The 13,668-nt window shown below is 34.2% G+C and overlaps 1 protein-coding gene across 1 annotated transcript; it reads right to left on the bottom strand.

Annotated features, from left to right (window-relative positions):
• Positions 1 to 3,291: 3,291 nt before the first annotated feature.
• On the bottom strand, positions 3,292 to 6,213 carry LOC130657256 (uncharacterized). Its single transcript, XM_057460234.1, has 3 exons — positions 5,797 to 6,213; positions 4,768 to 4,852; positions 3,292 to 3,826 (listed from the first exon to the last, which is right to left on the bottom strand). The coding sequence occupies exons 1-3, from the start codon at positions 6,097 to 6,099 to the stop codon at positions 3,381 to 3,383; spliced, it is 834 nt and encodes a 277-aa protein (XP_057316217.1). The 5' UTR covers positions 6,100 to 6,213; the 3' UTR covers positions 3,292 to 3,380.
• Between the last annotated feature and the right edge of the window lie 7,455 nt (positions 6,214 to 13,668).

Genomic DNA, 13,668 nt, shown 5'->3' with positions numbered 1-13,668 from the left:
CAAGCTAACAAAGTACCAAGCTAAAATATACAAAGTTAGCTCTTATTAAACCTTGTCAGCTAGCTTTATACACTTGTTTTTTTTATCAGCAGCCTACTTTTTTATGTCACTATCTCCGTTCTTAATGTACAACGCGACACTATGAACGAGTCAGGGATATTTTAATATACATAAAAAAGTAAAACCAAACGATTTTTATAAATTTAACTAGTTTTATAACAAAGTTCTGCTGCCGCTCAGAAATCCAATACGAAGTCTAGCTTGCGGACTAGTCTTTCATAGTAACAGGCTTAGTCTGTGTGTAATGCTTACAAGAAGAATTTTTTTGTCTTATTTGTTAAACGTCAAAGTTAAATTTTAACATTATGCATTCACATAAATAGGGTGGATTGGCGCCACTAGTATTTTTAAAAATTAGAAAAACCATTGCCATGTACTTATAAGTTTCAGGTCAAATAGCTTAAAAACATCATCTCCGACGTGGGTTACTAAGGTTGGACAAACCAACCGTTTCCGAACCGACAGGTTTATAATGACATCAAAAAAAATTACGCCAAAATATCTTTGTAACTATTTAACGAAAGTATATGATGATAAAGGATTTCCTGATAGTGCATTATGCTCTACAAAATAGAAGCAACGAATGAACAAATTTTGTGAAAAAAATTATTTTGATTGCTGAAGTCATCAAAATTTAATTTTGTATTGTTTAGTTTTGTAGCTACTATTTCCTGTTTGAATTCATTCGCAGTAGAGCTTGTGACGTAAACTCCCGGATAATAATTATGCTGACTTTGCAAAGCGTGTTTTAATATACCAAGCAGATATTGTACTACCTGTTTTGGGGTGTATAATCACACGAACACATTTGAACACATTTATTTAATGTAAGACCATAAACAATGTTGTTAATCGCTGTTAGTCGTATGTCTGCAGATGTTTTATTGATGTTTTGCTTTAAAGCCATGATGGTAAGGGTAAAAAAACTAAAAAAACGAAACAAACTGAAAAAGGGGACAGGTAACAACGAATGTTACCGAAAGAAATAAAAATATTTTAAAGAACTTTTTGTTTTCGCTCTTGTTTAAGCCCACCGAAATTATAACTGAATATAAGTCGATTAGTTTGCTAACGTTTGGGGGCGAAAGTATAGAACTAATGTTTTTGCGTCGCGTGTTATTGCATTATACCCTCCCAAACTACCTTTTTTATGTTGTAAAATTAACATTCAAAGTCTCAGTCTTCGTCAACCATTGTCAGAAAAAAACATTATTTGACAAAAGAACGAATTGACCAGCGGAAACGATGTTACACAACGAATATTTTTGCATGAATAAAATTAAAATACGCAAAATACGGCATTTTGATAGCTTAGTGAACAATAGGCAAATAGGCCAATAAACTCTCTTTTTAAATTTACTGTCTGGTAAATGAACAAACCAAAAAAATTCGTTATTGCATGAAATGCATTCCAGAGTTGTGGTTATTTGTTTTTTTGATACGTAAATAAGATAATATATAGATGGATAATTATTTGTTAATTTTGTCCCATAAAGTATTTTAAAATAATTATACCGACAGAAGCGGTAACAAGGAAAGTTCCATGTTGATGACCTCCCCATTTCGACTGGGTTCTCAGTTGCTTGGTTGGGTTGGGCATTCGAAGTGGGCATTAGAAACTGTGCATCTCTTTTGATTGACTTGAAATTTAAAAAAGTTTGAGATTTGCAAAAAGTTATGATGACTTCTCAAAACTCTAAAGAATGAAAAAACCTTTGTTCTGTTTGTCGTATTTATTATTACTAGTCGCTAGCCCGTGGAAACAACCACGGGTTTGCCCGCCCTTTTTATACTGCATTGCGTGCGTCTCGTTACTTGCGCAGCTAAGCTACCATTTTGCGTGACAGACAGACGGACAGCCGTGTATGAGTATTATAATATAGATGTCACTGATGTTTTATATATTAGAGTTCTTTAAATCCAAACAAATAACATACTATTAAACAGAACAAGTCTGCTTTGTGAAAATTTACTGAGCAGACAATGTGCAACGAAAATATAGCTAAGAATAAGGTAGCTGAGTACTATATAAAGGATGCAAGAGGAGAAAGTCTTCTTCACAGCACATCAGCATCGGTTGACAAAAAGGTAACAATTTGAATTCACTGACAGTAAAATTAAACCTTCATATTAAATCTCTGTAAAGTTTACAAAAATTTAGTACAACAGTATATAGATTATATTTATATCAAGTTTTTATAGTATGACTACATGTTATGCCCAATTCACACCAAATAAAACTGTTTTGATTAACTCGGTTCATTACCATTAACAGCTAAAGTTTAAAACACATTTCTCACGATCAAATATAAAGTGGTCGAAAATTCTGACTGGAGACCTCTTTGAAAAAAGTAAGAAATACTTTCTGGCTAGAACAATATATAAAGTTTAAATGTATATATATCTGGTAGCTAGGTAACGTTAGCTAATAATGTTTCTTAAAAACTAACTAACTGAAAGTTTGCAAGTAGATCAGAACGACAAGCGTCTTAACACTTGTAAAACTTTCTCTGCTTAATAACAAAGTGTTTTCAGACTCATGTTTACCTTGCGTATTGCGTTTAAGCAATCCTCTTTTTTAACATGGCTGGGTAGCTAGCTACCATTCCCTATGTTTATATTAACACAACCAGTAAAATGCAAAAAAAAATGTTTGCATTTTACACAACTAGAATAAAATGCAACAAATTGTATTCTTTTGAACAACGACTTAATTCAAATGTGATTACATTTAATCCTTGATATTGTTCTCCATTTGCTTTTTTATCTGTAAACAACCTTCTCGCGCTACACGAGCACGTCAGCGATCCACCATTTTTGTTTATGTGTAAGCATTATGTTTTAGATATAACACAGGTATAAATAAAACATGTTTCTTAAAACCAATTTAACACATTTTTTTACTTCAGATGTCAACGGGATATCAGTAACAGGGGTATTAAAATAAGCAAATGTCGTATTTGTTTGTAAATTTCAAATCTGTATTGCAAAATAGTAGTAAAGCATCCCAGAAAAGTAATTTTACCATATGGGAAACCCTTTTTTCATTTGACATCAATAAATTGAATGAATGCGGTGGGCGAAGAAAAAATGGTAGGTTTTAACCAAAATTTCCATTCGCAAATGGAAAGTTATTACTTTATATTCGAATAACTTTTCTTTAAGCTTCATTGTCTAAATTCTATATTTTTGAAAATAAACTAACATTACAAAATTTTCTAAACTATCTACATTGTAAAATTATAACTGTGCTCGAAATACTTGAAGCGAAGAGCAGGACTATTCACCTTATCCAAGGTCTAAAAGTTTAAACTCAGTGTTTACACTTGTAAGATTGCAAATATATCAGCGCAGGATTCTCCACTGTTATCGTGTGCGCCACCAAAAATTCCTTCACTGTAGTGCAATCGTAACTCTTGTCCTTTGTTAACAGTATGATTTGTTGCATTGAAAATCAAATAGGGTGAGTTGGCGTTGTATCCTGGTATGTGAAAAAGGCCATTTCCTATATGGTATTTTGGGGATGGATAAAGTATGTTTTCTTGTATATCTGTAATGAGTACACCAATATATTCCAGTGGGTAAACACCAGTTGCGTTGCATCCCCATTTTGTTGGTGTAAGGAGCATACTGCACGTTACTCCACTTCCACCAACATGTTGCAATTTAATGCCTGTCACAATTCCATCGTAATTTACATGAAACCTTCCAGATTGGTTCACACGTGCTCCGAAACAAACGTTTCGTTTCAACAACACCCATTTATCTGTAAGAGAAATGTTACATCAATAATTAAATATAGTTTTGCAATGAAATTTTTTGTCAATTTATAAATGACATTGCAATTGATGTACTGGGCTCGATGTTGATGTCACTTCAGACAGAAGTGATCTTCTTCTGTATATGTCTATTTGTTATCAGCTTAAAAAGATAGTAAACCGTCTTTTTCAATCCAGCTTACTGAACAGGAAAAATCACGTACTGGACAAAGTTATATAGCTTAAAATGTCCTCATTAACAAAAACAATTGTTGGGAGAATTTCTTGTTAAGGTTTTCTGCCTCATCGTAGCTACAGAAAACGCTTAAAAATAAAAAAATGAACCTAAAGATCAACCTGACGAAAGCAGAAGGAGGTTTAAGTATTTTAAGGTATTTGTGGTTCAAATTTTTTTGCAGATTAGAAAGTATCTTAAACTGAGTTTTTGTCTGCAGGCTTCCTATTTAAATATGCAAAACTACTTATAATAACTGGTATTGACGATATTAAATGTGAAATTTTATATGGTGGTGGTGTAGTTGTGGCGCATGCGTGTAATCATAAGGTTTCAGGTTCAAGTCTCAACTCCCGCGCACTTTAAATGTAGTGTCGTCACCCTCTTTGGAGCCCTCTACTAGCCGCAAACCGGCTTGTGCGTCAGAAAAGCGAGCTAGAACAATGGTATTCGTATCTGTACCAGTAATGTAACATTGTTACATTAGAAAGGGAGAAAGAATCAGCTGTTAGGTAAGAATATCCAAGGATGTTGAAATTTCCGTTACTTCTTACTTACTAACTTACTAACTAGATTTGAAGATAGGGCATAAGGTGCCATGGAGGTCAAAACGTTCGAATGGTGTTTAAACAAAATTTTCAGAGTTTTTGTTAATTGAAATCGCTAAACTGTTTACTCTTGTGTTCTATTAAAACTAAAAATAAATAAATGTACCGTCACTTTCGCATTTGTATTGTTTAGAGTCGTCGGTTTGCACACATCTTCCAAAATAACACGGAGTCTTACCACATATAGGTAGCTAAGAATAAAAAAAATGTTAAATCATTTAAAAGAACATTCTTAGAACAAATTGAGCAATAAGAGATATGGAACACATTACAAACGTATCTTAAGAATAAAGAAAAACTTACAATAAGGTCTTTTTAATTTAATATTTTTTTTAAACTTTCTATAAGTTAATCTGTAATCAAAGTCGCAGATAATTAACAGTCTGATTATTTTAAATTGGCTCAGGCTTGGCTTAATTAGCGGGTCAATTCCTTTTAAAAAAATTCATGTTATATGGAAAAGACAACCCGGACAAGAGCTATACTGTTGCCCGACAAAAAAAATGCGCTCATTTTTTAAAAAAAATGGCAGATCCAAGGTGTAAACAAACCAGTCAAAAAAGGATAAAAAATGTTCGTTGAGAATTTTTTGACAAAAAAAAACTTATAAAAAAACATCTTCTGCGTTAGATCGCAGTGCCCTCCTTTTGCTTTTTTTTATCCCAGTATTGGTTTTGCAAAAAAGTATATGAACCAGGCTATTCCACCTTAACAAGCAGTCCTGGGTTAAGAAAACAGGTCAGCTCGTCTAGGCTGGTTACCTCGCCTTATATAATGACAAATATTCTTTAGTAGTGAACTGCCAGAAAAAACCTAACAAGTGGAGGTTTTTTCCCGGCTTGCCATTAAGCCGACCAAATTAATTTTATCATGTAAAGCATCTGGCGAGCTACAGAGTGGATTAATCCACGTCATTTAACCAGACTATCACATTGGTGATAATAAAAAGTTAAAAAACAAGTTGATGTTTTCTTTGGAATTCTTTGGGGACACAATTCGCAACTGGAAATACTTATATATAGGGTTAAAATAACTTAGATCGGAGTCTCAAGAAGCAGAGTCTTTTCTTCATATCAATTTGACTCAGCTGAAATTATCAGTGCGGCTTTAAAATTAAATTTGTTTGTCAAAATACCTTTTTGAAGCTCTTTATTGACTTATCTTGTTTAAACTTTCCCGTATCCACTTTACCATTGTTAGATATTTTCTTCACAAACCAGCACTCGCCACTTCTTCTCTGCTTATCATTCAACCTAAACATGGCTTCATCACATTGTTCATCCCTTTCACATTGCAACACACAGCTCACTTTAGTTTTCCCTTTTAAATACTTTGTTATAACACCATCAGATAAATCTTCATGCGAAGTATAGTGACCTCCCTTCACATAAATTATCTGTAATGTAGCAATCGAAGCTATAAATAATTTCAGCGCCATCTTCCTCTTTTGAAACAACAGAAGGTGTTGTTAGTGAGTTCATGTACACATTCTTATAGCTTATAAATAACAATTCTACTCTATTATTTAAACGGAAACAGATAGAACTTTAAACTCAGAAACCACATTGCACGCTGATTTCGTAAATTTCTATGATTGATTTAGTTGACCATCAATAATACAAAAATACCAATTTAAAATAACGAATTGAAAAATATAATCGAATTTCGCGGAAATAAACATCGCGGTTAACCTGATCCAAATTCACGAGAAACTCATTTTTTATTTGTTTAAAATGAACGTACAACCGCGGCCCCTCCCTTTCCTGACATACATTTAAAATACATACATCTAGTGTGAATTAATTCATTTTCTCCTCCCATTTTAACGTGTCATGTTTGTTACTCATAATAAACTAAATGCGCAGTAAAGTGGCTATTCAATGGTGAAGAATGAACTTATTAAAATTATATGTAAAAACTTAACTTTTATTTTCTTTTGTGTCCACATTAAGAAGTCAAGAATTACTAATTGATATTTCGTGAGTTAGTTTACATAATTCAAAAGCAAGTGGTTCCATTTATTTTGTTCATTAATGTTTTTTAATTCATTTTCAAATTCATAATGTAATAAATTAATATGAGATTTGACATTCGAAAGCAGTGTTTAAGAAGGATTACAATTTGATTACCACAATTATCTCTCTGTTACAGATCATTTTTCGCGTAATGCTAGTAATAATCTCTAGGATATTTTGATTTCTTCTTGACATTAGGAATATTTTTTAGCCCCTCCGGCTTCTCAGAGCCTCCCCCGGCTTCTCAGAGCTAACAAATAGCCCGGCCTGAATAGGGTTAAATACTTAGATCGTACTTGGTACTTATTACAAAATATGACTGGGTTTGTTTACAAAAGAGAACCTCGACGTTATTTGATATTGTTCTTACAGGTAGCTTAGCTACCCTATAGCTAGATTTAGGATTATACTAGCCTTTATTACTTAATACTCAGTAAAATAGGTCAAGTTTGAATATTACACTTTTTGGCCCTGGCTAGCTAGACTAAGTATGAAAGGACAAGGCTGAGCTTTTTAGCTGGGTTAAAAATTACATCACAGTTTTTAAAATTATGTTACACATATTTGAGAACACCTGCAGGAAAATTCATTGTTCATCAAGTTACCCCATATGGGTAATATGGAAGATTTCTTCTTGCGATTTTGTCATTTATTAGTTTTCAAATTTCTCGCTGGAAATTTTTAAGGTTTAAAACCCATGTCCCACAGTAACTTTTTCATCCTTATCCTAATGTCATATACATAAGCTATGCAACAACTTTTGCAGGAAAATAGAAACACATCAGAAAAAAAGGTTGTTATTAAAATATTATAAATTAATTTCTAACCGATTAGTCCCTGCAGCCATTTTGGTGTCAGCTGTGTGAATAGCTATACTAAGTAAAAGTCCTATTACTTCAGTAAAAATTGAAATATTGACTTGAAACTTGATTTTATATGTTTTTAGACCAGTTTGATGAAATGAACCCAAAAATTTTTTTTACTACTATCATAGTTTCTGAGTTCCTGAATTTAGCCATTTTTGGAGACGCCAATAAACTGTTTTTGACAGCATATCAATTTTGACAAGCCATGTGTACAGAAAACATTCAAAGTGGTTCTCAGGATTAAAAATAATTTAAACAGATAAAATGTGTCCCAGGTTTAGGAGGGAATACCTTATCCAGCTCAGACAAAGTGGGAATGTGCTTCTAAAGCACAGTGCCAAATACATAATATAAATTTTATGCCGTATAAATACAAAGTGGTTAGAAAGTTAATTTTTTGTCCACTTGGATCTGCAACACGTTTACTTGCACTAATCGCTCAGCCTAGTACCACTCACAATTAATTTTTGAATACCCACAGGAACTTATTATGCAAAATGAAAAATGCTAAACTGTATTTGCTTTGCAGAAGTATCAATAGGCTTCATCGTATAAGTCTTGTGAATGTTGGTTTATGAAAAATATACTGTATCTTTAATGCAATAAGCGCTCCACTGGATTTGTAACACATTACTCTAAGTGTCCTCCGTGTGACACAGTTTACCCTTTACTGAGTCTTAACCTGGACAGAGACTTTAGGTCTTCCCGCTCCAAGTGAATATTACTTCTGGCTATCACTACTCTCCCAAATTTTGTTATTTCACAGAAGAAATCGTTAGGTTAAAATTTATTTATGAAAAATAGGTTCCCATTCGATAAAAGAAACCTGAACATTTGCAGAAATTTATTTATGAAATACAGGTTTTTGTTTGTTGCGACAACATATTTAACCAACATGCAATGCCTTACATACCTAACTAGCTATATACTCAAGTCTTGACTGTTCACTGTTATGGGAGGTCCAAATAGCTAGCTAGCTAGCTATCCTTATGCCTTGAATGAATGCCTATCAGAATGCCTTGAAAAATCTTTTGTGTAGCTAGCTACATAAAAATAATATATTTAGCTCTTGTACTTTATCACGTCATTGTGTGCTCCTGGTGTGCTGGCATGGTACTAGCTAGGTAGCTTAAAATCACAAAATAAATATTATCCAGATGCAACCATCTTTCATCATCAGACATCAGAAAGGCGTATCTGTTCTTTACTTCTCATTCTGGGGTAAAAAAGTAATCTATTTAATTATTTATTATTTCGTGACAGCAAGAAAATAAATTTTAAGCGAGAAATTAAGTGCAATATTATGGAGTAGATTGGCCTTGTGGTTATGGAGTTCGCTTCGTAGAAACAAAGTCCGTGGTTCGGTCCACAGCGCGGGCGTGTTTTGCAAGTGTCTTTACTACAGCTACGGGTCAACCCCTGCCATGTGAGGGAAATTGGGTAGGAAATGCCGGTGTATACTTACTGTATACATCCCGAACACAGGACCCACATTGATAACGCAGTCTCAAACACTGAAGTGGCTATATCCTGTATAAATATTCGGAATATAATTAACACAGCCATTATGAACTTCTATTCAGCCGCTGTGCCGTGCGCAGTTCGTCTCTCCTTTAAACTGCACGGAATTATAGACTTATTGTATTCAAAGGAATCCTAGATGTTATGAAGGTCAACAGTTATAAATTCGTAGTATTTGCGGCAAACAGAAAGTGAACAAGCATCATTTTGCACGTACCATATATCGTTAAAAGGCCTAGCGATGCAGAACTTTTTTTTCAGTGTGAAATTAGCTTAAAGCTGAGAAAAAGAAAACCTATCGTTGCTGTGTATTTTGAATTTTACAAGGACAAGCAGTTGCGAAGTAAAAAAAAAGTGATCACATATGTTTATGTAAACGAATTTATGGAAGCCGTATACTTTTATTTGGTTTTGTTGATGTTTATCTGGATGTTTGTAGCTGGTAAAAATGTAGAGACATTATTATATTCAGGAAAACTTTACCATTTTCAAAGTGTGCAGAACAATTTGACAACCTTTCACACATGACATTTTTTTAAATTGCACTATTGTAACTACTGACTTCTGTTATATCCTCTTTAAAACATTTGCTAAATTTCGTCCTTTATAGTTTAACACCCTGTTCTAATTATATATTTGGACCTATTTTAATTTTATATATCCCTCTGGCTTAAAAACATAAACTTGTTTGTTAGTTTCTTATAAGTGATTACAAATCGACCGCGGTTTTTTGTCACAATTTAAAAATTGTTATTTTGATATTTTGGCATTGATTCAATAATATGTTAATAGAAATGTACGGAAACACTTCAGATAAAAGTCGTAAGTACCTTTCTCAGACATAGCAATGCAAGTTTGTTTGTTTGTGTGTGTATTTTGTTCCGATTGCTAACTACAACAATTTAATTTTCGTGCCGTAAAGCGCATGGCTAACAAAAAAAATTTATTTGTGGTTTTGTAGAAATGGAATTAGTTTGTAATAAGCGAGAATAAAAAATGGACAATTAATGACGAAATGAAATAATTGTTGTTAGGGTCAATAAAGACAATGTATACCCTGTACCAAAGTAAATACCATGTAAATAAGGTAAATAGAACAAAGTGATAGATTGTTCTTTTTAGTGGAGTTACTCTTGCCCGTCTGAAAGGAAGCAAGATGCCAAAGTTACATAAACTATCTTGCGTCGTTTACACACTTATAAAAAAATATCTCCCTTGAATACCTATCCTTCCACAAGTTTCTTTGTGGTTTTGTAGAAAATGAATTAGCTTGTAATAAGCAAGAATGTGAAAAGCGTATATAAAAAATAACTATCAGCTGTGAATTAAGAGCTAAAGAAACAGCCACCACTAACAAACGAGGAACACGTCGAGCAGGACTTAATGTTGTTTAGGATTCCAAACCCGGTGTCGCGGTAAATTAGACCTGTAAAATTAAGACTTTTAAGTCGTAATCTCCCGGGAAATATAAGATTGTCGAAGCAACACTTGCCAAGCATCAGGAATCAACTTTAGAAGCTGCTGCTACCGTTGCAGAAACAATTGCCAAAAGGTTCCTAGAAAAACAGGAAATGAAGTTAGAAGCTACTCGAGAAGAACAACGCAACTTACAGTCAACTAACTTAAAAGGGGGATGTAAACAAAAACAGATTGAACTTTGCTCCAAACTTCTTACTTCATTAGACATATTTCGGCGTATTGTCCTACCAAAAATCTTTGCAACTTACCTAACATCCAAAGTAGTGACACAAGATAAAAGTTTTTTGAACTTTTGCAGAAAGTCCGATTTGTGTAAAATCTCTAATTTTTACGTTTATTTTAATTTTTTCGTTGCAGCCAGTCAAAATTGGGAATTTGAGTCAGGCAGTACAAATGACATCTCCGTTGTTGGTAACCTATAAAAGAACGAAACATTTTGGGAGACGGATGAGAATGTTCTCCAAATGTTTTGGGCATTATAAAAAACGGTTATCGTTTACCATTTAAAACAAAGCCGTCAAATTGTTTTCCTAAAAACAACGCTTCTAGTTTGAGTCACAAAACTTTTGTCGAGGACAGTATTAAGGAGCTTCTTTTGCAAGGTTTTATCGAAGAAGTCGAAACTATGCCATACAGCTGCAGCCGAAGGAAAAAAGTTAAAGCTTGTTTTAGATTGAATTTCTGAACTTTAAGTACGAAGACCTTAAGGTTGCGCCACAGCATTCAGAGAAGGACTTTTATTTTTCAACTTTCGATCTCAAAAGCGGTTATCACCACATAAGTATACAAGAACAAGAAAGGACATCTCTTGTTTTCAAAAGTTTTGAAACCTTTGATTAAAGAATGGAGAAAAAGCTGTATCAACATCACATTGTATTTAGACGACGATATTTTATGCGAAAAATCATATTCTTTAACAAAATTTCAAGCCGGTCTTGTTCAAAACAATCTACGTAATGCAGCATTTACAGTTAATTTAAAAAAGTCGCATTTAGAACCAGCTCAAATTGGAACTTGGCTAGAATTTAATATCGACACAGCAAAAATGGAATTTTCCGTGCCAAAAGAAAAAATTATAAAACTTTTACATCTGTTATATATTGCTGTTAATTCCAAGTCGGTGAGCGCAAAATTAATTTCAAGAATTGCCGGTTCCTTGATCTCTATGTCAATTGCAATAGGCTCGTTGACTAGACTCTTTACTAGACAAAAGTACGCAGCATTTATTGAGTCCAGAATCAATTGCTTCTCCTCGATGGATATAAGTGAACCCCTTAAAAAAGAGTTGTTATTTGGGCTGGTAAATTTAGAAAAATCCAGCGGATTTAGAATCAGGGCTAACTCGGTTTTGTCCACCTATTAGAATGGTTGATGATACTTTAAAACACGCGCAAATGTGCAGGGCTGATGGCGTATTGCTGGTACCTTTGTGGACATCGTCTTATTTTTAACCATTGTTATCTTCGGGGAGCGGGAATTCTTTGATTCATTTATAAAGTCGTTTATACTGCTGGACCCATTTTACATTAACAACATGGGTTGTAAATCTGTTTTTAATGGTTTTGCTAGTTTTTATGCAATAGCAATGTTACTTCGATTCCCATAGGACACCGTAAACAAACTGAATTATAGCGATCAATTGACTGCCTTCAGCACAAAGCCACACAGGGCTTCGTGAGCAAAACTTAAGTGTATTGTTTAGATACCTCGCCGCACAGGGCTTAAGTAAGACTTGATAGAAAAAAAATCTGCTAATCTACCAGCTCTTTTCAACGCAGCCCTTGCTCCAGGGACTATCAGTAAATATCGTAGAGCATGGCATAGGTGGGTGAAATGGACCAGTAACTATCTTGAAGTTTTACACTGTCCGGCTGTCCCGCTTTTCGTTTGCATTTTTCTAAACGATTTAGTCGTAGAAAAGAGTTCTGTCAGTACAGTCATTTCGGCTTTTTGTGGAATTCGATGGGGACACCTAAATACAGGTTTTAAATCGCCTGCGGACAGCACAATTGTAAAGTTAGCATTTGAAGGAGCTAAACATTTACTTTCAAAATTTAGTACAAATCGCAAGGAACCATTTACAGCGGATTTGAATAAGACATTGGTGGCTAAGTATAAAAAGTCTGACAATTTGACGCAACTAAGATTCATAATTTTATGTATTTTTGGCTTCGCAGGCTTCTTTCGTATAAGTGAACCCCTGAGCATTAAAGTGAAACACTTAAAAATAGAAAAGGGATTCTGCCCAAATTGTCATTGAAAAGTCAAAAACAGATCAATTGAGAGGTGGCAACACTGTCTATATTGCAAAAACTGGCAGCCCTGCTTGTCCATTATATTGGCTACACAAGTACTTAAAAGTGTCAAAAATTTCAGATCGATCTGCAGGTTAGCAAAGACCAAACATGGTCATAACGCGATAGGGAATAAAGCAATTTCATACAGTGCTGCCCGAAAAACATTCGTCGATCACCTAAACGACTCATTTCCTAATTGTGGCCAATATGGATTGCGCTCTTTAAGATCAAGGGGAGCTTCCACAGCTGCTAACAATGGAGTTACCGAGCGATCAATAGGAAAGCACGGTCGATGGTCCCCTAGCAACACCATTAAAAACAGATACATAAAAAATAGCAAAAAGAAACGTTTGGAAATTTTTCTAAATTTAGGTATATAGCAGCCTACAGACTTCAGCTCTTTTACCCCTCAGTGTATTGTATACGTACTTTGCCAAGCCAACGAGGCGAGAATACAAATATCACTATGTTGAGTTGTTACTTTATCTTAATCACCCATTGCTGGGAAAAAGTGAAAAGAAGCGAGGTTTCCACTATCGTAGATTGCTGGAAACTAAGTTTCTTTTTAGATTCTGTACGGCAATGCTGTGGAGGTCTGCGCAGTGAGTTAGTATTTCAGGCGATTCTGGCAAGAGTTCTTTCTCAATCGTCAGTTGGCCTTATTGTAAGATACGGCATAACAAATGGTCATCTTCACGGTTTTTCTTCTCTAGAAAAAAGGCTATAAAGAAGTTTTTTCATCCAGTTGCTGATCATCATGCCGTTCATCATAGTTGTGAAGTTAATCGTAAATTGTTACATTTTGTGCTAATGTATTGTAAAAGTTCTA

This window comes from Hydractinia symbiolongicarpus, chromosome 9 (assembly GCF_029227915.1).
Source record: "Hydractinia symbiolongicarpus strain clone_291-10 chromosome 9, HSymV2.1, whole genome shotgun sequence".
Lineage (NCBI taxonomy): Eukaryota > Metazoa > Cnidaria > Hydrozoa > Anthoathecata > Hydractiniidae > Hydractinia > Hydractinia symbiolongicarpus.
This window is presented reverse-complemented; position numbering and strand designations above follow the sequence as displayed.